The sequence below is a fragment of the Tursiops truncatus genome, chromosome 13 (genome assembly GCF_011762595.2).
Source record: "Tursiops truncatus isolate mTurTru1 chromosome 13, mTurTru1.mat.Y, whole genome shotgun sequence".
Lineage (NCBI taxonomy): Eukaryota > Metazoa > Chordata > Mammalia > Artiodactyla > Delphinidae > Tursiops > Tursiops truncatus.
The window spans coordinates 40,512,027-40,540,014 of record NC_047046.1 but is presented as its reverse complement, the minus strand read 5'-3'; the positions used below and the strand labels follow the sequence as shown (position 1 = coordinate 40,540,014).

The 27,988-nt window shown below is 36.6% G+C and overlaps 1 protein-coding gene across 8 annotated transcripts; it reads right to left on the bottom strand.

Annotated features, from left to right (window-relative positions):
• Positions 1 to 68: 68 nt before the first annotated feature.
• Positions 69 to 27,599, bottom strand: IMPACT (impact RWD domain protein). Of its 8 annotated transcripts, XM_033837638.2 has the most exons (13): positions 27,439 to 27,599; positions 26,228 to 26,356; positions 25,170 to 25,222; positions 23,928 to 23,990; positions 16,553 to 16,638; positions 12,388 to 12,510; positions 10,442 to 10,539; positions 8,282 to 8,355; positions 6,277 to 6,406; positions 5,014 to 5,070; positions 4,098 to 4,185; positions 3,546 to 3,680; positions 69 to 2,616 (listed from the first exon to the last, which is right to left on the bottom strand). In XM_033837638.2, the coding sequence occupies exons 1-13, from the start codon at positions 27,472 to 27,474 to the stop codon at positions 2,603 to 2,605; spliced, it is 1,086 nt and encodes a 361-aa protein (XP_033693529.2). In that variant the 5' UTR covers positions 27,475 to 27,599; the 3' UTR covers positions 69 to 2,602. The 8 variants fall into 8 exon arrangements, 6 of the variants coding, with proteins under 6 accessions (XP_033693529.2, XP_073646714.1, XP_073646715.1 ...); XM_073790613.1 differs by lacking the exon at positions 4,098 to 4,185 and having other exon boundaries at positions 27,439 to 27,596; XM_073790614.1 differs by lacking the exon at positions 6,277 to 6,406 and having other exon boundaries at positions 5,014 to 5,104; positions 27,439 to 27,596.
• Between the last annotated feature and the right edge of the window lie 389 nt (positions 27,600 to 27,988).

Genomic DNA, 27,988 nt, shown 5'->3' with positions numbered 1-27,988 from the left:
GTTTATACTACATAGTTAGTAATATTTTGATATACCTAGAATATAGAATACAGTATAGCCATAAGAAATTAAGCCATAGAAGAATATTTATTGACATGGGAAAATGTTAACAATATACTTCTATATGAAATATGCCGAATAGAAAACAGTATATACAGTTTAGTACCATTTTTATGGAAAGAAAAATAGCCATATATACAAAATCATGCATAGGCAAAAAAATAGAAGGACGTACATACCAAATGTTAATGATAGTTATCTCTAGACAGTGGAATTACAGGTGACTATACAATTTCTGCAATAAATTTTACCTGCCTTCAAACAGTATCTGCTTCATGCTATTCTTTCTTGGTTGTGATTAGTTTGATATAATGTCTCTTCAAATAGGTATCTATCAAATGTTTCATGATATATACCTCCAAATAATACTGCTATTCCCATATATTTCATGATATATACCTCCAAATCATACTGCTATTCCCATTACTTGCTACTTTGTAAGATTTTAAATAGACAAAATTTTAAATAGACAAAATTTTAAATAGACAAAAATTTTAAATAGACAAAATTTTAAATAGACAAATTTTAAATAGACTAAAAGATCCTATAACTAGTTAGGGGTCCATAATGAAGAGTGTAAAATAACTCACGTTCCAGAATTGGAGACTTTTGGGTCTCTCCTTTTTACTATCTGACTTCGGGCAAAGGATATTAGGGTTTTTTAGTCTGGAAAATGTGGTTAATAAAAGAAAGAAGCAAAAATATTTTTTTAATAAGGGAAAATGGGATCAGAGATAAAAACGTTTTCTATAAAGACCTAAATAAATGTTGGATAAAACAGCTAAAAGGGAATTCAAATTTAGTGTTGCAGAAAAATTAACTCACATTCATTTTTCTGTAGCAGCAATTCTTACTGTTTTATATCTTCTTTCACAGGTTTTGACATGCCAAAATTGTGAAGTTATTTTAATGTTAATTAATGGTCTTTAAGGTCTTTAATTATTTTAACAGTTAATACATAAAACATACTTAATTTTTTCATGGACTCTGAGTTAAGTGTTTTAAATAAATATAGGTTACAACAATTAAACACACTTACAACCAATACAGATTTTACTTCTCAAAATCCATCCTAGTGTAAAGCTGTTTACTAGATTCTTATTAAAAATACCAAGTTAGGATGTTAGATCTCTTAAAGGTCAAACATCAGAGAATAGAAAAAAATCTGTGTCCACTCTTCTCTGATGTCTTCCATGTTCCAGCACCATCCCAAATTGCTTCCTTATTTCTGTTCCCTCTCTTTGGAAGGGAATCTCAAGTAAATCTGTGACCAATTAATAATTTTTAATAATTGTTTGCAATCATTATCTAAAAGGGAACAGTTAATGACTTATATCTCATGGATAAATTTATTGTCTAGATGCCTAGAGGTAAACTGCACAACTTGCAGATGAAAGAAGGAATTTTATAAAGCACTGATGAAAGGAAGATGGAAAAAAAGAGGGATTTTCTCTGTTTTTCCAATCAAAGATTTGCTCCTTCTCTCCACAAAGTCATGGAGTTGAGAAAGATAGCTGGAGGAGTGTGGATGGGAAATGTGCATCACATTTACAGAACTACACAACACACTCTCACCTTACACCAGTGGTGTTCTGCCACCTCTACCCCATTCCATAAATGTTCCGTTAACCATAGCACAGCTTCTGGCATAGTTCTAATTTCTCAATGAAGATCACGAGAAAGTACTTCCAGGTTGTTAAAAGAAACCAGAATATTACACCAACACATTTCGGCGGTGGGAGGAGACTACAGGCACACCATATTTATTGCTTAACAGTACAAGAATTAAACAAAAAAAGTAGAGACTAGAAAATCACTTTTTGAAATTTCACAATCACCAATTTGCAACAGAAACGGAGGCATAGCGCTTATGCTAATGAATCTGTTAGATGAATTATCACTTCAGCACATAACTGCAGATGGATACTCCTGGATTTTCACTTAATCCATCACTCCATGAGCACTATAAAATGAAAGGTGACATACTTATGAACTAAAATCACAAGAAGAAACTCTCTAAGATCAATCTTCAATGAGCCCCTATTTCAATAAGCCATACGGAGCAGTAAAAAGCAGTAAAAGGTGATATTCATTTAACAAAATGAGAATCCCAATGACAAGAAATCAGGTATTTATATTCCTCTAGAGACACTTCTTCCCCACCTAACAAAGGCACTTGACATGTAATGAAATGCACAGTTAATTCAGGTACTGCCCTGGGCAACTGTTACCTTCCTAAAATTATATGAAGTGGTGATTAAGTTCAAATTAATCCTTCTGAATCAGCCTGAAACACTCATGAAAATATCACAAGTTCTCTATTTTTGGCAGATGATACAGCCAAAGAAGAAAAGATAATATTGGTGTCCCCAATGAGATGGCTGACTTGAACAGTCCAGGATTCTCTCTCTGCACAACATATTCCTTGATGACTGTGGGATCTGTATATGATTATAGGCAAATTAACCTTTCATACAGTTTCAGGTATTAATGTTCACTCCTCTTCTTGTCTTTTCTTACTTTTTTGTTCTTTCCCAAAGTCTTAGATGATTCCTCCTGAAAAAGACATAAATCAATGTAGTATCTTCCTACATTTATATGAAGGTACTAGCTTAGGACTTTTAAATCTAGTCATATAGAATATGTATAATAGTGAAAGTACAATTACTTCCATATGTACCATCTTTCTGTTTTACAGGGCTCTTTCATTTATAGTCTATTTTAATATTTCTGAAACAATCAAGGATAATCAAAGAAAATGCTCATTTATCTCTGTTATCTAACAGATTTATGTTTGAGTAATTTCAACATTATTTATACGTTTATTTTTTTAATTATTTTTTTGTGTGCGTGTATTTTTTTTTTTTTTTTTTTTTGGCCACACCGTGCGGCCTGTGGGATATTACTTCCCTCACCAGGGATTGAACCCATGCCTCCTGCGGTGGAAGTGCAAAGTCCTAACCACTGGACAGCCAGGGAGTTCCTCTCAATACTATTTAATCCATTGTTAATTTTCCAAAGTTTAAATAAAAGAGATATGAACATATCTGAAATACGAGACAAAAAACCTCGAAGTATAAAGGAAGAAGGCATCTAAAGGCATGCCAGGGGAAAGGGGATACACTATGACACTAACAGAGAATGTTAGAATTTTATAGACTATCCAGTTCACTGTAGCATTAGCTATAACTTCTATGGGTCTCAATTTTAGGGAGTGGAAACTAACTGGTCTTTAAGGTTTTTATAAAACTCCATGAATCTACAAAATTAAGGTTTGAAGAGATGAAGTGATCCTCCCAAGGTCACACAACTGGTCAATCACACTGTTCTGACTAAAACCTAAGCTTCCAGTTTCCTAGTCCAAAGGTTTTTCTAATGCACCTCACTCGTTCTGCTTCACTCTTAATTTTCGTTTTCCTTTTTCTTTTTAAATTTCACAGGCAGTGGTGAGAAACTCTCTAGATATAATATCAGTAACCACTTACTGGTGAACTTGTGTAGTTCTTCTCCACTAGAATGTTTCTGGCACAGTTGTTGATATGTTTGAAGCGATCTGGTCCTAGCAAAATCCCTCCATACCAGCGTGATACCACCACCATGACATTTCTCACATTCAAAATCTGTTATTTTCAGAAGCATAATTACATACAAATATAGACAGGTACAGATGTGAGTTTTAAAGAAAAATGAAAAAACCCATACATAAAATTGCACATAAAATTTCCCCGACTTTAATGGCAGAACCATGAGCAAGCAGAGTGCGATTTGTAACAATTCAGGGGACAGAATGTTAGAATGAGAAGGGAATTTGGAAAACAAACACTGTGCTCCACAGTGTCCTTGAATTGCAAACTTGGGGACCACCAGGCAGAGTGAAGGGGAGATCATGCAGTGGGGTTCCAGTTCTTGGTGACTTCAACCAGAATAGCTTAGCTTAGGCAGTTTTTTACCCCTAGGTCAAACAGCAACACAAAACCTGCTTCTGAACAAAACAGCTAGAGAGAACTGGGGCTGCATGAGTAATCACTAGTGCCTACCAGTAAGGTCTTCCTCAGTTTGACATTTGTCAAATGCTGCCCTTAACGTGAAGCCCACCAGTCTACAGGCCTGACCCCCACAGAGTTCCTATCAAGGAAAGGGCCTGGTTAGAAAACAAACCTCCACATACAATAGCAGAAGAAACTATAGCAACTACCTTAGGGAAAAAACAATCCATTCTTAAAATTAATGAACAATCAATGATCACCAGACAGATGAAGAAAATCCAGCAGCATGAAAGAGAAAGGACAAGATAAACAAACTAAAATGGACTAGGAAAAATTTAAGGAAGAAAACATCTAAAAAAAGAAACTCTAATTAGTATACTCAGAAAAATTTTAGAAGATATTGTATCCATAAAAGCAGAACAGCACACTACGAAAAGGGAAAAACAGAGAACAAGAAAGAACTCTTGAAAATTAAATACATGGTTGCTAAAAAAAATTTTAATTTGATAGAAATTTTGGAAGATGGTCAAGAAAATGTCTTAGAACATAATAAGGCAATGAGATGGACAACTTAATAAAAAAAGAAACATTCTGGATCTACCCAGAAGTCCAATATCCAACTAACAGGAGTTCTGCAAAGACAGAACAGAGAAAATAGAGGAGAGGAAATTGTCATGAAACAAAAAGGATAAGTTTTTCCAGACCTGAATATAATCTTCTGTTGTCTACGACTGAAAGAGCTTGAAAGCACAGCACTCGTTATTAACCTCTTGCTTTCTGCCCCACATCCAGTGGTTAAAATTATCTCTCTATCGATGTTCAAAAACTAACTACTAATAAAACCAAATTATCTCATGTTATATAGGCTAACTGATTTACTTATTCCTAAATGGAATTTAGGAATGAATTTTGTTGAGAAATTTTATGGTTCACAGAACAGGATTAACAGGGTTTAACTCACACTTACCTCCATGAGGTGGAGAAGACGCCCCCCAGCTGCTGTTTCCCCGTCATCCTCACAGTCCTGTAAGAAGGTCTGTTTATCCTCACAATATATTCTAGAAATACACGTGACAGTGTTACACTTTAAAACCTTGAAATATTGTATTCAATAATAAAAGTTACTCCTTCATATTTGTTGCCATCAATTTATTTCCAAAATCAGCATTACTTGTTTTAAAAAAATCTTTCTTGAACTATAAATTAGCTATATTTTCACTGACGATTTCCTATCCAGTATGCTTCACTTTTTATATTTTGGAAAGCTAGGAATCAAGGGTACCTCCTTTAAATCAGAAATGCTACAATTATGGGAAGGTGAATTTACACATCTGACACTTCCTCCACTTCATTTAATCTTGAAGCTGAGATTATAGAGAATAGTCACTAAAAAACGTTTACTGAGAATAAACTGTATATAAGCATTATAGGCACATAATAGGCGCTATGAAATGGTATAAAAGAAATAAGTGGTGTACTCCTGTCATCAAAGAGCCTAAACTCCAGTGAAAGAGAAAAAAAGTATATAAAGAAGATGGAGGTGATAAAACCAACATTAAGTTAATATTTTATACTTTCCTAACATCTTATTCTAGCTGCCAAGCATTTATCTATCTTCCCCATTCTAAGAATTATAAGATTTATTTTTCTCTGTAATTTCCCCCTGGATAGTTATCAATATCAGAGATAAATCATGGTACTTTTACCCATTTAAATTATCCAGAAAGTTAGCACGGGCTACATTGCAGATGAATAAGCTTGGCAAATAAGTGTGAGTTATAAAAAGAAAACAGTGCCAGTTAAGGTATGCCATCTAGTGCATTTTTTAGGCCCTTACAAATGGTACTATCTAGGACTAGGCAAATATAGCAAAGATATCTTTCCAGTTATGGTGATAAAAAGCCAAATATTACCTTATCTATACACCTAAGTCAATTATATTAATTTTATTATAGCAATCCTATTCATTCATTCATCTTCCCATCTACTCATTCATTCACTCAGTATATATTTACTGCCCACCTACTATGACCAAGCTCTACTATTATTTAGAGTTGGCCTCATTTGAAGAAAAGAAAGTTAGTACTATTAAACAAAATTTTATATGGCAAATTTAAGGCAAAAAGGATTCCGGGGTTGACTTTATAGAACAAATGAAGAAATCTGACTATATAAATCAGTACTGTTAGGTTTAAAAAAAAAAGGAAATACCATGGACATTTTCACTAACCCTTTCCTCACATGCCAGGAAGATAATGATGCAGCATCCGATAGCTGTGTGTACGAGTAGCCTGAAGAGTGCCCCATAACTCCAAAGCAGGAACACAGCCCCAGAACCAGGAAGTAACCTTAAAAGGACCCTAAGCATTCAAAATACACAACACAAAGTCCATGTACCAAATAAAGGTTATTTCTTTAACTCCCAGTGGAGTCCTTCAAGCTTCCACTTTATGCCTTTTTATTGTTATCTGACATACAATTCTGACAAGCTAAGCTCCTTCATTCCCAAGCATCAATTATATAAGGGGGTGAGTTGGAGGGGCTGCTACATGCAGTCATGCTGACATCTGTAAGAAGTGACAGCTGATCACCCATTAATAAGCAAAAATACTCAAGTACTTAAAAAAACAAAAATCTGGGGCCTGAAATAGAGTATCCGGCACATTATTTAACTTTTTGATAACTTAAGATCAATATCATGTCCAGCAACTGTTGAAGGTGCAGCCAACGTGGCCATGTAGGAATAAGATAGAGATAAATGAAATTAGATTCTCAAATTCAGCTCTACCACTTAACGACTATGTGATCTTGAAAAAGTTAACCTTTTGACAGTGGCACAGTTGCTGAAATAATTAGATTTAACTTATGTAAAGCACATGACACAGAGTAGGCCCTCAACAAACACGTGGGACGAATGAATAGTACCTATCAATACTTTTACAGCACATTCTAATCACTGAGACCAAGCACAGTCTAATCCCTCATTTTTATACTGATGACCCTAACTCACTAAGGAAAAACCAAAATTCTGTGTAGTGATACTCTAATAATAAATAGTTTTTTTGGTAAGATTGGGCACTTAAAGGGATGTGACTTAGTAATATTAAAAACTCACCTATCCAAAGTGATAAATATTTTTGAGATTTTTGAGTTTTAGATAGCCTAGATTTTACAAATAGTCTGAATCACATTTTAAATTTGCACCAAATTCCTATGTCTATATTCTGATTTATTTTAGTCCTAAACTATGTTCTGTAAGTCTGTACTAATCTGCATATTTAAAAAATATACCCTTCATCTCTTTACTAACAAATCAGCAGATTTCTATGAAACCTTCGTACTCAAAACTAAAAGACATGTAGTGAAAGAAGCAGTCTTAATTCACTGCATAAATTGGTTTAAAAGAAAAACGTTAGAAAAAATTTGGCAGTATGTATCAAGAGTTTCAAAAATGTTCATACTTTTTGATAATTCTACTTCTAGGAATCTATTCCTTTTTCCTTTTTGATTATACTTCTGTTTCATTTCAAAAAACAATATGAAACAACCAGAAGCTATCCTGATGAAATAATGCAAAAAGTACACAAAGATGTTCACGGGACTATTCTTTATAATACTTAGAAAAAATGAAAAACTAAAACAAAAAGGAAATGGTTAAATAAATTGTGGTATGGAGCCTCAAACAAATATTATACAGCCATTAAAATAATGTTTATAAAGCAATTATAACAACATGGAAAAATGCATTTGTTACACTAAGGAAAAATTTTGATACTAGAATAAAGCATTGAAAAGAATAAAAAAGAAAATATTTCACAATATCAGTTACACTTAATGGCAGAAAATGGTTAACTTTTCCTCTGATTTTTTTTCTGCCATTTCCAAATATTCCACACATGATTATTACTTTTACAGTGGGGAAAAAACACATAATAGTTGTTGCTTTTTTAAATCATGCATCAGTTTTCCCCATTTTTTTTTTTTAATATTTATTTATTTGGTTGCACTGGGTTTTACTTGTGGTAGGCAGGTTCCTTAGTTGCGGCTCGCTGGCTCGTTAGTTGTGGCATGTGAACTCCCAGTTGAGGCATGCATGTGGGATCTAGTTCCCTGAGCAGGGATTGAACCCAGGCCCCCTGCATTGGGAGCGCAGAGTCTTAACCACTGCGCCACCAGGGAAGTCCCTTCCCCCATTTTTTACAAAGCACATTCCTAAAATTGTGATGATCACTTACCGGTATGCATAGATGTTGTGGGTGGCACTAGCAATTTTCTTATTCTCATACAATTTGGCAAGAACCATTTTCACCTTAAAAACAGCAGTAATGTAAATACACTAATGTATACTTTTTATTTGCTCTGTAAATAAATGCTAAAAAAACCCCTTAAAGCATATTGATATACTATTGTAGTGAAATTAACAAGAGTTATTTAAAGACTCAACTACATTCTGAAAAAGCCATTTCCAAAGTTTTCTCCTCATTTTAGGGGCAAAAACTGGTTCTCTAATTGGTACAAAAATGATAGACCTGGTATTTTTGACCACCAGTTATCAACAAATATCTGAGCAGTAACCATGTCCAAGGTACTTGTACATAAGAAATTTTCCCCATACTGTATAGAGAAATTTAAACGAAAATATAAGAATTTCTAGAAATGAGCTCTGAAAACTCACCAAAGTGACAGGTACAGAATAATGGTATGTTCTAAATGTTATAAAACCAAAACTCTCTCTGGGAGTCAAATAAGGTTCATAGAGGAGGTAACAAGAGCCAGGTCTTGAAAGATAAGTGACAGTTCTGCATCAAAATGGAAGAGTGGGGTGGGGCAAGAAGAAGCCATTCCACTTAGAGGAAATAGCATGTACAAACATACCAGATTTAGTAAGCAGAAATAAATGATGCTTAGTTAAATTGGAACTTCAGATAAACCACAAATTTTTAAAGTATGGCCTATGCAATAATGTTTATCTGAAATTCCAATTTTAGCTAGCTATTTTGTATTTTATCTGTCAACCTTAGCAGGGACATAAAAGAGAAAGATTCAGGAAGTGACCAATAGTTTTATGTAGCTCTACCTCAGAGTATGAATGAGATGATAGAAGATGTATCAGAATGATTAAAGTAGGGTCTTATCACAAAGGGCCTTGTATAATGTGTTTGGATTTTTTCCTTGTAGCCAATGGAAATCAGCAAAGATTACTGGGTATGTGGGGGAGGAGTGACACGTGGTCAGATCTTTTAGAAAGGTAGTTGGCAAGGGGCACAGAAGAAATACTGGAGGTAAGGAAGACCAAGCTGGAGATACAGAGACCAATTTGGATCAGAAATTGTGCAATCTTGTGCTTCTCAGACTCCCAGATTCCTGATTAATAAAGTAGACACTGACGTCTCAGATTTATTTCAGCTCTCACAAATTATGATCCTGTAAGTCTAAGTGACTATAATCAGAAATGGAAAAAGGATCCAGTATGGAGAGATTCAGAATGGAATGTCTAAGGAGGACCCTGGCAACAAGATTATGAGCAATGGCCAAGGGCAAAATAGGGTTCCTCAGAGAAAAGCCCAGAAGCTTGCACCAAAATCTGTTATTTTGACCACAAATCAATGAAGGAAAAACTTCCTCTTCCAGAGACTAAAAGAGAGTGAAAAGGCAGCCTGGTGCAAAAAACTGTATTCCTATAGTTCAGGGCTTTAGAAGAATTTGGAGAGACCAAAGGGAAGAGACCAATGCTTAAAACCTATGCTAAGCTAGTTAGACTTTTCTGGTTAATTTAACTTTATAGGTGTACTGAAATTGTCTCTTACATTAATAAAGTTTAGGCTAGATTATAGCAGCAAGGAAGAAGAAAATGATTCTGCTGAAAAGAGACTGAGAAAGACAAAGACCTAGGAATACTATTTTTGACTGAAGACTTTCCCATATAATATCCTTTGGTGGATATCAGGCCACCTAAAATCAGGAAGCAGAAAGGAAAAGGAATTCAGGTTGGGAAGACTGGGCTCAACCACTCTGTCCACTGTCCCCTTACTTGGGCAACAATAGAACAGGCTAGGTTTTACAGAACTCCCACATGATAAGACAAATAATTTCTCAACAAGCTATTGATATTAAGCATCATAATTTCCTACACCACCACAATGGGTTTTTCTTCTTTGAAAATCCATTGGAGAGTTAAGCCCTAATCAGAGTCTGGCTACAATTTTGAAAGCAGTGATAAACAGAAACAAATATTCCATGATTCCCAATAATTTGGAGGTAGAAAATTAGCAAATAATTTTTATCTTGCATGAAAATTAAATGTAATAGTATAAACAAAGATATTATTGCAAAACCATTTGCTTGAATTACTTTGGTAAAACAACATCAAAGTGAACTGGACACAGTAAGTTTACCTGTTTGGGACAAACTACTGGAGCCAAGTGTGCCTGAAAAGTACTTCTTCGGTCTGTGATAGGAATGCCATGATCAATCGGAGGTAATTCTTCTATTTCTATAAATTTAAAGAATTATATTACTTTTATTTTTAAAATTCTTACATTCAAATACTGAAAAATTGGCAATGGTATAGTGGGGGGAGTTGGGAGAGAGATGTAAATTATATGGCAAATCAACTCAAATAACAAATACTTGTTGTCTATTAAAATTAAATTATAATTTTAAGTAAAAAGTTTCCTAATATATTGTACATTAAGATAAAACTACTTGACTTATAAATGATTTTCACCTGCTAAGGTCACCCAGTGGTAATGGTAGGTTGGGACTCAAATCCTGGAGTTGTTTCAGTTGTATAAGTTGATATAACATCTAATTTTTAAGAGTACAAAGAGGTCCTGAGACCAAAAAGATTGACAGCTGCTAATATGGAGTATTTATTCATTTTACTGCTGATGGACCTCTGGGTTGGGAAATCTATGACTTTATTTTGTATAGCTGTAATATAATGTCTTCTGCTAATAAAACTGTTCCTACTTCATAGGATTGAAGTAAATGTATCAATAGTACACCAAATTGGTATTCCATCGAGTACTGTGATTTACAGTTATTCTGGAAACCATTAATTTTACCCTTAACTTAGATGAGAAACTTACCGACCATCCTAGCTGCTGCACCTGCCTCATTTAGGATGAAAAGTTATTCAGAAAAAAAGAATTTAATTTTTTTCTATTTCTATTCACTGATCTGTTGAATCTTACCAAGTCAGTTTGCTTTATAAGTGATGAAACACTTCAAGTAACATGTGTAAAAATATTTCTGGAGCACTTTAAATAACTTGCCAAAAATCACTGCACTGGTTTGTGGCAGGACATGGCGAGAAGCCAGGTTTACGCAGGATGTTCTTCCTTCCCCCAGTAGTGTTCTCTTCTTGAACAGACTGTGACCACTGCACTAGTACACTACTAAGGTCAATAGGAACTGGATGCGATTTATTATGACTACGATTTTCACTCTTTTTCTTTTAATAGTGGATCTTCTATCCCAAAAGACATCCTATGCCAAATCTGCAAATATGTGTATGAATAAAATGGGAACTACTTAGAGTGAAACAGGAGCAGGTATACTGGGTGTTCTTCCCCACTCATTCACAGCTTCTTTGTCCCCTTCCACTAATACTGAGACACTATGCAAGAACTTTAAATTTTCATTTACTGTTTAAAAGCTACTGTATAATGGCATAGGGAACTCCCTACCTTCAAAGAGAATGAACATTCCCTCTGGTCTATCTTGTTTTTGTAAGAGACTTGAGGAAACTGACTATATCATTCAAAATTTTAAAATACTAAAATGGAACATACTTTCTGATAGAAATATAGAGCTGATTTATCACATCAACCTATCCATAAGCTGAATACTACTTTATCATGGAACAAATTTGCTTAAGCAAAAACTAAAATCCTAAAGGCATTTCACTAGCTTTAATTCAGTGGTTGTACCTTCAATTATTGTATTTATATTTGTGAGCAAAGACTAAAATTTAACTCTGAGCTATCAGTAGACAGCTAAGGATTTCAAAGTAAAAATATAAAGCAGGATGTGAACTGAAAATATTAACACAGCTTTTCTTAGTTTCAATTTCTCTCACCACTAATTCAAAACTCCAGATAAATAGCAAAAAAAAAGAAAAAAGTAAATTTCTATTTTTTTCCTCACCATTCTGATAGACCTAGCAAACACCAAAATGGCCAGGAGACAGAAAAAAAATAACCCAATTCTCTACAAACTAATAAGAATTTCCTAAAATGTGAGTTTACTAAATTTCTATACCATTCCAAATGGTATAGAAATTCCATTCATAATGCTACCATCCCGCTTTCCTCAAAATAAACTAATAACATTATACCTGTTCGATTTTCACTGACATCAAAATCCAATGCTTTAACTGGATTTTCTGGTTGACATGCTAAAATGAGATCATCTTCACATTCAATATCTTCCTCTTCAGTTTTCTTCTTTACGTCTGGGCCTATGTGGATATGAGACATGATGAGTGATCATAAGACAGTAAGAAATTACACTTAAAAAACCATTAGTCTTGGTCTCTAGACACCAGTCTTCAACAGAAGGAACCAGGGCTCCTACAAGAAGTGGTTGACTCCAGGGTTGGGACAAGGAAAATACAAGATGATCCTGGAATATCTTGTGATTCCAGAGTAAAGAAATGTTCAAAAAACAAAGGAAGCTTATAAAAAGAACATAGGAGCCTACCTGAGAGCTCTCCTAAGGCCAAACCTGGTACAATTTGAGCAACAAAATAATGACAGTATGGAATTTTAACTCACGAAATAAAATAATATGAGTTCATACTAATATAAGTAAGCAAATAAATAAATGTGGAAAAGAGACATCTTGTTCTCAGAATTCCAATTAATCATAGCAAGAAGGAAATGAAAGTCACCATATTGTTACAACACCATATTGTTTACAAATAAGATACACTAATGGACACTAAAATCAGTAGGTTAAAGTTTAAGGAGGAATAGGGTATTAGCATAGCCTCAAAGTATCTCCCCCAAGATACTTATCAACTACAAAGGGAAAGACAGTAACTGGTAATTTTATATGTCAACCTGGCTAGGCCATGGTACACAGATATTTGGTCAAACACTATTCTAGATGTTTCTGTAAAGGTATTTCTTGGATGGGATTCACATTCAAATCAGTTGACTTTGGGTAAAGCAGATTGCCCTCCATAATGCAAGTGAGACTCCAGTTAAGATCTTAAAAGAAATTCCCTCCTCCTCTGACCTCCCCAGAGGAGGAGGGAATTCTGCCAACATACAGCCTTCAGACTTGAGTTGCAGTATCATTCCTTCCCTAGGTCTCCAGGCTGTCAGCCTACCTTGCAAAGTTTGGACTTGCTAGCATCCATAATCTCATGAGCCAATTCCTTAAAATCAATCAATCTCTCTCTCTCCCCACCTCCCTCCCTCCTTCTCCCCCCACCCAACCATTCCTTCCCTCCTCCTCTCTCTTTATAATACACACACACACCCACACACACACCCACAACCACAACCACACACACACACACACACACACACACTCACCCCTTATTGGCCTCTTTCTCTGGAGAATGCTTGATTAATACCGTAACTTTACAGTGGAAACATTTGGCAGATACCACCTTAACCAAGGATCAAGGTAAATATCACCATTAATAAAGCATATTGATATCATTAGCTCCTTGATATAATACACTGTGAAGGATACAATATCATTTCTGTGATATTCTTGCCAAAATGCCTAATCTTACTCCAATCATGAGAAAACAATGGACAAATTCAAATTGAGGGACATTCCACAAAATAGTGTCAGGTCATGAAAGGTCAAAAAAAGTGAAGGAAAGACTGGGGAGCTATTTACAGACTAAAAGGGAGTAAGGAGAAATAACAACTAAAGAATCCTAGACAGAATTCTAGAACAGCAGAAAGAACATTAGTGGAAAACTTAGTGAAATCTGAATAAGCTCTTTAGTTTAGTTAATATTATACCAATGTTTGCTTTCTGTTTTTTATAATTATAATATGCTTATCTAAGATGTTACTAGGGAAAGCAGGGTGAGAGATATAACAGAGCTATTTCTACTCTTTTTGCAACTTTTCTGTAAGTCTAAAATTAGTTCAGAATTTTTTAAAAGTATAAATAGTATACAATTACTTCAAGATTTAACATTTCTCGGGTTTTCTTGCTGGCGCAGTGGTTAAAAATCCACCTGCCAGGGCTTCCCTGGTGGCTCAGTGGTTGAGAGACCGCCTGCTGATGCAGGGGACACAGGTTCGTGCCCCGGTCCCGGAGGATCCCACATGCCGCGGAGCGGCTAGGCCCGTGAGCCATGTCCGCTGGGCCTGCGTGTCCGGGGCCTGTGCTCCGCAACGGGAGAGGCTGCAACAGTGAGAGGCCTGTGTACCGCAAAAAAAAAAAAAAAAAAAATCCACCTGCCAATGCAGGGGACACAGGTTTGAGCCCTGGTCCGGGAAGATCCCACATGCTGTGGAGCAACTAAGCCTGTACGCCACAACTACTGAGCCTGCGCTCTAGAGCCCGCAAGCCACAACTACTGAGCCCTCATGCCTAGAGTCCATGCTCCGCAACAAGAGAAGCCACCACAACGAGAAGCCTGTGCACCACAACAAAGAGTAGCCCCCACTCGCCGCAATTAGAGAAAGCCCATGCACGGCAACGAAGACCCAATGCGGCCAAAAATAAATAAATAAAATAAATAAATTTTAAAAAAATTTTATATTTCTATAGTAGAAAAAATGAAATAGTAAAGAATAAATATGTACTGAAGATTAATAGTAAAATAAAAATAAATTACTTGTCAAGTGGGTACCCTGGAGAAGAAAATTCTCATGAGATATCCTGATCACTAGCTTATACCCTTATTCATTTTTCAGAATTATTAAACCTTCCATTTTAATATGAAGTCTAGAAAATTTCTAATTAAAAAACTCTAAACAATTTTTTTTCAAATTATAAATTATACAACCTAAATCAATAACTCAAAAATTTTTAGTGTGGCTAAACTAAATTATAGATATAGGTGGAAAAGGGAAAATACCATTTTAAGATCAATAATTTAAAAAATTTCCTAATAGTTCAGTGATTCCAAGCTTTTTGGAGTCCTAAATTTTTGCTTATCATCCCACATTTTTGCAATTATCCCACACTCTAGAATGGTGGATTGGCAAAACTCAATTTTTGTTTTGAGGTTTCAAAACCCTTCTCAGATGCCCTGAAATGCTGCAAAAATCAGAACATGAATCATAAAAAGTCAAGGAAAATACTTCAAAAAAATATTGTCCCAAGATCAGAATATCTTCAGACCATTTATCTCTTTGATTTTAATGGAAACAGTAAAAACATTTGCTTCTATAGAGAAACAGTAAAATGCTCTGAAAAAATATATATTTCTATCAACTTTAAATCTATACTGATTTTGGTAAGGGAATCCTTAATAATTGGTTCCATGTAAATAACATTCTAAAAATTAGTAAATAGACTATGGGGTTTTGTTTTTTTTTTAATCCCCCTTCTCCCCAAATTGAAAATAATTCTATCAGTGATAATAATAAAACTCTATTTGGAAATAAAATAGGCTTAGTAATTTTCCTCTCTAAAGGGCTTTTGTAGTAACTGGAACAAAGACTAGCAAAGTAAATAGAAAACATAAGAAATTTCTATGTTGTTGTATATGATGATTCAATAAAACTATAATAATAGAGCAAAATATCAATTTTCAATTTTCAAATGTCCTGAAATTATATAGTGGTGATGGTTACATAACTTTGGAATAAACTAAAAACCACTGAATTATACATTTTAAAGAGTGAATAATCATGGTATGTGAATTCTATCTCAATTAAAGAATCAACTTTCAAAGTCAATTTTTATATCTTAAATACTGGTCAGTGTGTTTCCCAAAGTTCTTTTTCTATAAACACTACACTCATGTGAAGCTAATATCTAACTTATATAGTCCAATAATTCATGAAGAATGTTACATGGTTCATATTACCATAACAATAGTCAAAGAAAGCAAAGTTTTTTTTTTTTTTGGGGGTACGTAGGCCTCTCACTGTTGTGGCCTCTCCTGTTGCAGAGCACAGGCTCTGGATGCGCAGGCTCAGCGGCCATGGCTCACGGGCCCAGCTGCTCCGCAGCATGCGGGATCTTCCCGGACCGGGGCACGAACCCGTGTCCCCTGCATCAGCAGGTGGACTCTCAACCACGGCGCCACCAGGGAAGCCCCAAGAAAGCAAAGATTTTTGACCCAAGTTCTTTAACCGTAAAATTCTATTTCTATAAGAGTTTATAGTAATATGAAACCAAGCAGTCTAAAGCTTATAGAAAGAAATAACCATATTTACATGAGTAAAGAACTTTCCAGAGAAACATATTTTATCATATAATAACATAAAACAGCATACAGATCTTCATTAAAAGTTTCAATGAAAATATCTAGATGAAAATTTAATTACTGTAAATTAAAAGAGCAAACCTACCTGGTTCTGTCATCTGAGATTTTTGTATTAGGACATCTCTTATTTTCTCCACCCACAGGTAAAGAATACTTTCACCAATATTCTGTCTAAACAAAATTCAGGGGGAAAAGGTGTTATTAAAAATTTCCTTCTCAGTGGCATGGACATATATACACTACCAAATGTAAAACAGATAGCTAGTGGGAAGCAGCCACATAGCACAGGGAGATCAGCTCGGTGCTTTGTGACCACCTACAGGGGTGGGATAGGGAGGGTGGGAGGGAGACTCAAGAGGGAGGGGATATGGGGATATATGTATATGTATAGCTGATTCACTTTGTTATAAAGCAGAAACTAACACACCATTGTAAAGCAATTATACTCCAATAAAGATGTTAAAAAAATTTCCTTCTCAAATTCAAGAAAATATAGACATATTTACAATCTAAGAAATTATATGCAATCTAGCTGTGCCTTTTTTTGGAGCAGGGTTGCTGTGCCGTGCAGCTTGTGGGATATTAGTTCCCCGACCAGGGACTGAACCCAGGCCCTTGCAGTGAAAGAGCTGAGTCTTAACCACTGGACCACCAGGGAATTCCCTAGCCATGCCTTTTAAAGAGGAATTTATAAAAACATGCAATTTACTAACATTTGTGTATGAGTATTTAATACATCAACATTAAAAATTCCAACTGGCTCCCAAATTAAAATTAACATTGCTCACTTAAAATAGGTAGAAGAGTTGCAACCAAAGAGGGGAAAGAAAATTTCTGAACGTGAACTGGATGAATTAAGATAGATATAAATATGATTTAGTTTCTGTCAGCGAATATAATTGTAGTATTGATGCCCAGTCATTGCTTGCTTTTCTAAACTTTTTGAACAATTTCAAACCACTTTTTTTATGTACTTATTTCAACAAATAAGAATACAAAGCATTTGAGAAACTCCCTCAGAAAGCCAATTTACAAGAGTTAAAAGACAATCAATGGAAAACTTTATATTCTTATTTTGTTTTGGACAAAGTATTCTATTGCCCAAATTGATTCATTTTGGTTCCAAATAGCTGTCTGGCTGCCTCAGATAATTAAATCCATCTCAAAGGCTCACTGAGAAAAAGAACATGTCATAGTTCATGTCCATAGCATTATGTTAAATGATGGCAACAGCAATAAAATAAAGGCCCAAGTGTCTACTCTTAGGAGATGACACTAATTTTACATAAGTTTTAATAAGTGTGTTTAAAGAAATCATCATACTACTTCATAACACCTTACCTCCTTCCTCTAACAGTTGCTCTTGAAACCATCATCTTTTTATCATCACTCATCAGCACCCAAAGGAAAATTTCAAAGCAAGCATACAGAAGAAAACAACACTGTTTTCAAATAATTTTGTATCCTCAAACCCTCCATCTCACCCTTAACTCCTGAGTACTAAAACAATCCTCCGTGTACTTTGGCAACCTGTCTTACTTAGAGAGAGCAGAAGTCAGTTGGAAAGGTTTTAAAAAACTGAGAATGTTCTTTGAGTTTCTTTTAAAGAATTCCTACTCCCATCCTCTCTTCTCAATAAAAGATTGAGAGGTATACAGACAGAGAAAGGTAAAATGTACTGAGTATATACTAAGCCCAAAGTACATTATATGTATCAACACATTTAATGCTCATAATTGTCTAATAGAGTAGGTTTTATTTCCCCATTGTACAGATGAGAAAGCAGACCTAGAAAGATCAATTAACTTGTCTAAGACAATAAGCAGTAAGAAGTCCAGAGCCAGAAAGTGAATGTAGACTTACTCCAAAGCTCAGGTCGCCCACTGTGTTTTGCTCTCCTATCAAGCAGCTGTGTCCTTAGGCAAGTAAGACACTTGAACTCTGAGTCTCAGTTTCCTCACCTATAAAACAGATTTACAGCATCTTGCCTTACTTTACAAAAGTAGTCTCTTTTCAAGTGGACCTATCTTAATTCACTCAACAGATCTTTAAGGGCCTTGCCTATACACCAAGTACTACGTGCAGCCCTGGGGGTATGGTAGTGAATGAGAAAATGGGGTCCCCTGTCTCAGTGTTTACAGTTATTATCCTTACAAATGTATGGTTTTATATGTAATTCTCTCCATCCCCTAATCTCATTCTATTTAATTCATCACATCATCATCACCAAAAGTAGTAGCACTAATATCCAGTGTATATTGAACACCTACTATATAAGACGTAGAAAATGCTTTGTTACTTCACTTAATCCTCATTCATAACCACCCTTTGAGACAGGAAAATCATCCCTCTGTGAATATATATATATTCACATTCAGATTTGTTGTTATTGTTGTTAGGGGACTATTGGGGGCAGGGGACGATGGAAAATACCTTGGAAGAATTTTCACAATTAATAGGTAATTTTTCCTAATAATAAAGAAATTAAACCTTAACTCCAAATTTCCTCTCCTCTGGCCCATGGCTTCCTGCAGAACAATATACAACAGCACTCTGCCCATAATCAATTATTAAATGCTTCCTTCTTCCCTAGTATTTAACTAGACTTCCTGAAATCCATTTTAAGGAACTTCTAGTGGATGTGAAACGTTTCCTAAAGAAAATGAAAATTAAATTATTTGTTCCCTTGGACCCCCAAATTTATCACTGATGCTGGTTTGGGTGTTTTTATTGTTGTTGTTATTACTGCTGTATTTGTGTTTTCTCTGATGACAATAGTTTGTTCATATCTTTTTGATTCAAGTATAGTTGATTGTTCATATCTTTTAACTACAGACTAGGATTTGGTGGTTTTCAAACCTTTGCCTTCGCTGTAATGAAATCTCTCACAGAAACAGACAGAAGCTGTAGTCTTCCCTCCTATGCCCTTCTTCCCCTCACCCAATGGTCCTTGAGGAAGTCAGCTGAATCCTAAAAACTGGTACAAAATCTGAGAACTACTCATTATAGGGTGAGATGCTAAGCTTTTATTTATGAAATTAAGTTATGGTAAAGTAGCTGAATATAAAAAGTCTAGAACAAAATTTGTTTCAAACTGAATAAAAGATCAACTTGGATTAAAAACTGATATTTTAGTTGAGATATGCTGCGATTAAATACACTTAAGTAACTATTATCCAATTCAGAATGATCCAAACAGAAGGCAAGTTACTTGTGACTCTTGTTTTACTTGTGGCTCTAACTTTTGTATCTTTAATTTTCCAATATTTATATTTGTTGACTTAAGGGTAAAGCTATTCACTACAATGTACTACTAAGTTGTGTGACCTTAGACAAATCACTTGATCTGAGTTTCCATCATCTCATTTTCAAAATGACAAAACTGGATGAGATGATTCTTCTAACAAGAACAACAAAATTGAAAGCTGCTATTATATAGTGCTAAAATACATTACATGGATTATGTCACTTAATCCTTACGATGATATTATTCTTTTATCCTCATTTTACAGACGAGAAAGAGGTCACACTATTTCAAAAACTGACTCCAGAAGCCTGACAAAGACAGCCTTAACATCAGCTTGACTAAACTTCAGACAGGCTGAGCTTCCTGACTCTAGGTCCTGACCTCTCTTCCTTTGCTCCTTTGGAATTATGGACATCTTTTTAGAAGTTCTGTCAGTGTTAGAACCTAGGAGTGTCTTTCTCAAGGACCTGGGAGCCATTCTTTTGAAATGTAGTCATCAAGGAAGACAGTGCCCTATCTCCCAGTCTCTGTTGGCTGGTAGGGGCCTAACTCCTGATGAGCCACAATTTGCAAACACAGATAGCCTAATCACAGAGAAACACACTTGCAAACTCAGGAAGAAACTTAATGTGCTGGACACTCTCACTGATCAACCTCCCCCCAGCATCCCCCAGTCCTTTTCTACAGCTCATCCCAGCCCTTAAAAACCATACTGCCTTTTGTTTCAGGAAGTTGAGTTCAGACTGGGTTCTGCCTCTCTCCCCTGTTGCAATAGTCTTGAAGAAAGTTTTCCTTTCCTGTTTAATTTGGTCCGGTGCACTTTCTGCTTTGACAAGCCTCACTCTCCAAGTTCCAAACCTAAGACTTCATGATACATCAGAATGTGAAGAGCTGTGGGAAATTAATCATTTCCTTGGATTTAAATTAAATAGTGTTGAAATGGACTATCATAAATTCAAATTTAAAAAAAATTTAATCCTTTTCATTTTCTCTTAACACCAATTAGTATAATGTTCAAAGTATTTTTAAATCTGTTATTTACCTTTTGTTTTATTAAACTATTTTCATATATTCAAAATATCCGTATGTAAAATGTTTAAACAAAAATAAGGTATGATAAGCAAATGAGTCTACGTCTACACAATCCCAAATCCTAGTTTATGTGCCTAAGTACTTCTTTAGCTGACCGTTCTTCTCCCTTGCATTCTTGTTGCCTTCATAAAGGTTTCCACTATCTCCCTCCTAGCTACTGACTGCTTTTCCTACGGTGTCCCTCACTTCAAACTCTTCACAGCCCACCCTCCACACTGCCACACAAATCGCATTACATCACTCCCCTGCCTAAAATGCCTACAGCCTATAAGATAATGCCCAAACTCCTTACCAGCTTACAGGTTCTTTTTTCTTACACCTACCTCAATTTCTATCCCCGGCATGTTGAACTATCTGCTGAACTCTGAAGATGCCAGGTTGCTTCGCACCTACATGACTTTGCTCATGCAGTTCCTTCTATCAGAAAATCTCTCCCCCTCTGATCACCTGCCAAACACCACACCCAAAGGTCACCTTCAAAATGGAACCCTCCTTTACAACCTCACCACATGCCCAGAGACCTCTAAAAACAATAGCACTTGGTCCAAACCTCTCAGTAACTGTCACTATATTGTGTTGGTACACAATTAATCTATATTAATTTTTAAATTCCAAACTCCTAACAGAGTGCGAGCATATAGGAGATACTCACAAAATATTTACTGGAAAGACTTAGTTTTCAGACTTTGTCCCTCCTTACATAAGAAAAAACATAGTTCATCTTCTTATCTAGGCAAAAATAAAATTTAGCATTCAAAATGATGCCAAATAAATATGAAAATCTTGATAATGTTACAATATTTGGAACATAATGAAACTATAAACATTAAGAACTATATCCATACATTTAAAATGTTTAATTTTCAATGACTAATAGTGTTTTTCACTTGTTGCCCCCTGCTGGGATTTTATGGGAAAATATGATTAAAAGTTGTCACACAAAACTTTTAAAAACTGAATGTATATTTCTATTTAGACCACATGTGTGAAAATACTACTGTTGGACTGGGGTTATTTTCAAGTGTTTTTAATAAACAAGACAGCATGAACCATATCCTATCTTTAGAACAAACTCCTTTGTTATTTCTGATCCTTCCTAATTCTCTAGTAGCTCAAGTGAACTACTTAGGGAAAACAGCAAGTTGTGTCCTTATAGGAGGGTATCTCTTAATAAAGGGGGGCACTTTTGGGGCAGAAAAAAGGCAGATGGGAAGCCATTTCAGAGTGCATGACATTGTGCATAGATAGGAGAAAAATCTAATTGATGAATATGATTAACAGGATGGAAGCCAAGTGTTGGAAGATTTTTCAGGAAGAGAAAGTGTTCAACACCACCAAAAGTTACAGAGGTCAAGTAAGATAAGAACTGAAAAATGACTGTAAGATGTATAATTATGACATCACTGGTGAGCAAATTTGCAGTATATTTATCTTATTCTACTTTAGGGGGGAGATAAATTGGTAAATAGGCATAAATAAAAGATTACAGAAAGAAGTTTGTTGGGGGCACAAAAGTTGGAGTGGCCAGTAAGGTCAGGGACAGGTATCAGAAAACATTTCATTGAGAAAACATGTAATATTTATATGCTGAGGATGATGGAATCACTAAATGGGGGCCTCTCCCATTGATATGTCCAGTTCTTGGTTACTTCCAGAGTCAAGTGTAAACCTAGGAACTCAAGGAAGACCACACTTCCTCTAGGAAGGAACAAATAGAATCAATTCCATGAAGACTTAGCATTTTTAAATTAAATATTCTGTGAGGAAAAGAAACCTGGTCTAGATCCCACAGATACAAAGGGGGTTCTCTCACTGTGCCAAATGGGGTAGCCACCTACAACATATAAGACGACCCTTACCAGTTCCTGGATTACAGTAAAACTGATGTTCCAGAACATTATTTGTTGTACTAAATTAATGTATCTCATTAAAATTAACCCAAATCACAGAAATATCTTCTCTGGACTACTTCACTAGCCTCCTGATATCCCACATCTATTCCTGCTCCCTTCCAATCAGTTCTCACCCAGAAACAGAATGGTGTTTTCAAAATGAAAATCTTATCATAGCATCACACCACTTAAAACTCTTCTCTGCTTCCCAAAGGCCTTAGGATAAAGACAAAAATCCTCAACATGGCCTACAGGACTCTCCATAATTTCCCCTGCCTACCTTATTACTAGGTCATTTTCCCACCATGTTCCCTTCTCTCCTCCCCTCTCTTTTCCCACTTAATACCACCATTACGTTGTATCTTGACATGTGCCAAACTCATTGACAGAGAGCCTTCGCACATGCTGTGGCCCTTCACTGGAGTTATCTTCACTTACGTAACTCAGCTCTTAAGTCAAACAAGCCATCCCTGACCTCCTAGACTAGGTCAGGACTTCTTTCAAACTCAATTAGTACTGTATATTAATATCTTTCTTTTACAGAACTTATCACAGCTGCAGTGTGACATTCATTTTTACAATGTTATGAGTAATATCTCCCCTACCTGCAAATCTTTCTTTTACAGAACTTATCACAGCTGCAGTGTGACATTCATTTTTACAATGTTATGAGTAATATCTCCCCTACCTGCAAATTCTAAATGAAAACAGGGACCATTTCTGTTTTTGCTAATTATGCGTATGCAGGATCTAGTACAATGCCTGCCATATAGCATTTGTTGAATGAATGAAAGAGTGAAAAATACAGTTTATCAATAGACTCTCTGTCTTATGGCCTAATACAAGAACATTACCATTAAAAATATATAGTAGTTTAATGAATAATTATGCTTAGGATTCTGCTGTTACCAGTTTCATTCAACATAGCCTATGAAAATAGCAAAATAAGAGCAGTATCTCTGAATTACTTTCACAAGCTGGCTAAGTGTCTTTATAGCTATTAGTTCTAAATAATAGTGTATTTTTGTTTCTAAGCAGAATTCGTATCAAATGTATATATAAAATTACATTATACAACCAATCTTTCAAGGATTTTTCAAGTATATTCTTTTTGTTAATGGAAAAGCAGCTTAACAAAAAGTTTAGAAAAGGCCCTAACATATCATGATTCCAACAAAGGCCCACAATAGAGTCACTCATAGAATTTTTTTTAATCATCCATCACTTACATATATATTTCCTCAAGGCTATTCGATAAATCTGCACGTTCTTGCCCTTGAAGCCAAGGAGCACTAAGATTAAATACAACAAAATAAAGAAGATTATTCAAAGATTGTGTTTATATCTCAAAGAAAAAATACTGATTAATCACAAACTGGTTTTATTTAACTTTAAAAATTTTTCTATTTTCATCAAAATGTTATGTTATGTTGTATAAATCGATACAGTTCCAAAATGCTTTCATTGGCATTAATTCATTTATTCCTCCCCAAAAACCATGATGAAGCCAACACCATTATTATTCAATTAAAATATGGCTTAAAAAACAGGGGAGTTCATAGGATATCATAAATCTGCCCTAGTTTACCTAAGTGGCAGAGGAGGTTCCAAAATCTAAATTTCCAGATTCGCAGTATTTGCCACACTATCAGGACTTCCCAATTTTTTCTAACTGGTGTCTCAAAAACAACTCTAACAAATAAGTCAGCTGCCACATGACTGTAAAAGAAATAATCAACTTTTTCTGAAAAGGGCACAGATGTTTACAAGCATTCTATAATATCTTTCATTGTCAATAAAAATGAAAAATTACAGAACCATGAGTAATAGCAAATTTTACCGCTATGGTTTTAAAACACTCATACAAAAGACAATCTGACTGGAAGGTAAAAATTTTAGTAATTGAGACTTAATGCAATTCTGTCTGCACAGGTTTACACAGCTTAGTAGGTCAAGCGGGCAAGCTGGATCAAAGGTTACTTGCAATCAACACGTCATGACTCATTAAGACTGCGCTTGGGCTGCTGAGATGGCTCCTCCACAACAAGGGCAGGACAAGCACCACAAGCACCATGGGTGATTCCTGGAAGGCAGGCTGTCTTACACAGAGGCATGTCAAAGAACTGGCGAGGCCAGCAGAACCAGGTTAGGAGCAACTCTATAGGCCAAGGTTTCTAGATTGCTAGGTTGTCTAGAGAGGAAGATTTCCCCCCGTCTCTAAAGACAATTCTGTAGCTATTTTACCCACTATGGATCCTCTGATTCTCTTTTATACTAAGTGGCAAACTTCAAAGTGTTTTTACATAATTTAATTTTTAAGTTTAAATGCTCTACATCAAGTCCAAAAGGTGTTTTTAATTTCTATATACATTTTGATAAGGTAGTCTATATAAACACAATGTACAGTACAGAGAATCTTTGAAAAGTATAATCTTTTTATAAAAAAATATAAATGTAGAAATATAGCTTACTTCAGTTGATAAATAGGTGGCGCTGTACCTGGGTATTCATTCGGTAGCATCACCTACAAAGCAGTTTAAAAACAAATCTGCTTATACTTCATCACGGCTCAAAAATAACATTCATAAAGCCAGTCATTGGACAGATTTCTAACTTGCCAAACTAAGAAACAAAACCATTGTTTTGTTAAATTTCAGGAGAGAAGTCCCACCTCATATTTATGCTTCTGCCTTAAATATGTTGTTAAGATGATGCCAATCTTTTAAGAAGGAGATCATTATTTGCAGAGAAAGTATAAAAGCAATGAAAATTAGAAAATAAGTGGGGAGGACAAAGACAAAAGGAAAAGATAAACTGAAATAGGGGCATTATACCCCAACCCCAAATGAAAGAGCGGCATTATAACACGTTCCAGATATTTTTCTGAAGAAATTAAAAAAAAAAAAATCCTACCAGACACTATTAAATACATTAAATAGCAAACACTTAATAGAGAACCATGCACGTTTCTTTTCAAATCAGTATTACTATAAAAACAAACACTGACAAAAACTCAATTTGGCATCTTTTATGTTGGAAGTATAGGCAGTCATCAAAGAATAAGCATTAAAATAGAAAGCCATAGCTGATGTTTTCATTTAGCCTAACCACAACTGATTCCCAACTAACAAAGAAATGAGTATCTACTCTATGAACCATCTAAATAACTAACCTATTCTTCCTCTTAAATGTTAGTCATCTTCCGAGGTTTAGACTCTCTTCTATTAAACGTACTGGATAGTGAAAGGAAGTGAAACCCAAGTCTGCCAATGGTACATTAAGAACACTTAAATAAATAAAATAATTGGGAGAGAAAAGATTGAGACCATCTATGAAAGCATTACTTGAGAGTGATCTGAGATTTAATTACCCATACGTTTAGATCATCAGTCGTTAACAAAAGCCAACAACAAAAAGACTATTCAGAACAAGTCACACAAGAATAATCATTAGAGGAATACAATAGCAGTCAATCATACAAGAGTCAACACTGTAACTAGAAAATGGCTGTAGAGAAGGGCAAAAATACCTGCAAGCAAAGGGTCCATTTGGGGTCATCTATATCGTCGCTAATTCTAATACAAAATATTTTGGCACAGTCATCAATGACACACCATTCCTCGCCATATATAGCTGCCATTGCTTCAATTTCCTCATTCTGAAAGAGGTTGATGGGGGGGAAAAAAGTCAAAGAATGCACCGACCCTAAAAACCTGAGTTTTCCTTATTGCTTTATAAGGTATTTGTATTTAACATCACCAGCTTGGATGAAGGATCCCTGAATGAACGATACCAAACGTTCTCAGCAGCCGGTCACCATGTTCTACTCTCTGGGTACCAGACACGATTGCAATGACTGGCACCAGCCTTGCTACTACATCACTGTGCTTTTGACCACTACTGAGCCAAAATATACATGCACTCCCATATCCTGCAGTGAGATTTACAAGTGAAAGGATAAACATAACTCCTCTGCTCCACCTTCTCCTTTTAACAGGCAACCCCATGCCCCCACTCCCTGGTGGCACTGTTACTTATTATATTCGCCCTGTATTACTACTGGCTATCTCCTTCGTTGTTTCTGTTTTGAATTTGGGCACGAGGCTGGGCGGTTGTTGGGGTTTTTGGTCATCAAACCCTCGAAACATTTCAGAAATTACTCTTTTGGTTTCGGCTTAAAGAAGAGTAAAACCGGACCTAAAGGTAAAAATGGGAAGCGAAGTATACATTCAACTTTGTATCGTCTCATTTTGTCCTCATAGCGCATTCGGAAAAGCTTTAAGAGTGCCCACGTGAGCCACGCGCTGGGGAAAGCTCAACGCCAAGAGGAGGAAGGTTCACTGATTCCAGGATCTGTGTTATTATTGCCCGTTTTGCGAAAGCAGAAACGGATCTTAAGTGACCTATCCAAGGTGACCCGGCGGGGACAGGGCGGGGAGCAGAACCCGGGTTTCTGCCTCCGGCCGGGAGCTGCTCAATCGCGTGCTGATGGCTGACGATGACAGCGCCCAAGGCAGGCCCAGGGCGCCGACGCCCGTAAGCGGCCGGCCCGAGAGCGATCGGCTGAGATCAAGCGCCGGGGCAATGGGACGCGGCGGAGCGAACGGCGCGGCCTCCGGCGCGGGCGGTGCGGGCGAGACCGGGGGCGGCCCCGGACAGAGGCCCCTCGGCCGAGGAGGCCCGGAACGGTGAGGCGAGGCCGAGCCGAGCCTAAAGGTCGGCTCCCCGCCGGGGCCTCACCTGCCTCTGGTCGCTCCCTGCGTCCCCCTCAGCCATGTGGCCCCGGGAGCGGCCGAGCGCCCACCGCCTGCCTAGGTCTGGAGTGCGGGGGCGGGCCGCTGCGACTGTGAACCGAGCGCGGCCAGCAGCGCTGCCCGCAGCGCGGGCCGACCCGGAACCGCAAGCCAGCCACGCAGCGCGGCTCGCATCTGCTTCCGGGTTGCGGGCCAGGTCGGGCTAGGGGGCTACCGGCGCCGGGGCTACCGGCGCCAAAGCTCCCCATTCTGGCCTCGCGCCCGCCTTTCCCCTCGTCTCCCGCAGGGTCCTGGGGACGCCGTCCCGCCCAAGCGGCGGCAGGAGGGTGTCTGGGCTCTGCTCCTGAAACCCGCCGGGGTTTCTGCTCGCCCACAGCGCAGTCGGTGCCATCGGAATCCCCCGGAGACATTGGGGAGTCACCTTCACCGCAGCGTCGCAGGAAGGGACTCACCGCAGTCCACAGCCCAAGACCCATCTTTGCATTTCAAGGCACGGTGTTTTTGTTTTAAGTATTCTAAGATATTTTGTCTGATTT

Excerpts from the sequence above, each read along its gene's own strand:
- IMPACT (XM_033837638.2), bottom strand. The coding sequence starts at position 27,474 with ATGGCTGAGGGGGACGCAGGGAGCGACCAGAGGCAG. Across the intron at positions 25,223-26,227 it reads AATGGACCCTTTGCTTGCAG|GTGATGCTACCGAATGAATA; the intron begins GTATTTTTGCCC and ends ACTGCTTTGTAG. Across the intron at positions 12,511-16,552 it reads ATCTCAGATGACAGAACCAG|GCCCAGACGTAAAGAAGAAA; the intron begins GTAGGTTTGCTC and ends ATATCCACATAG.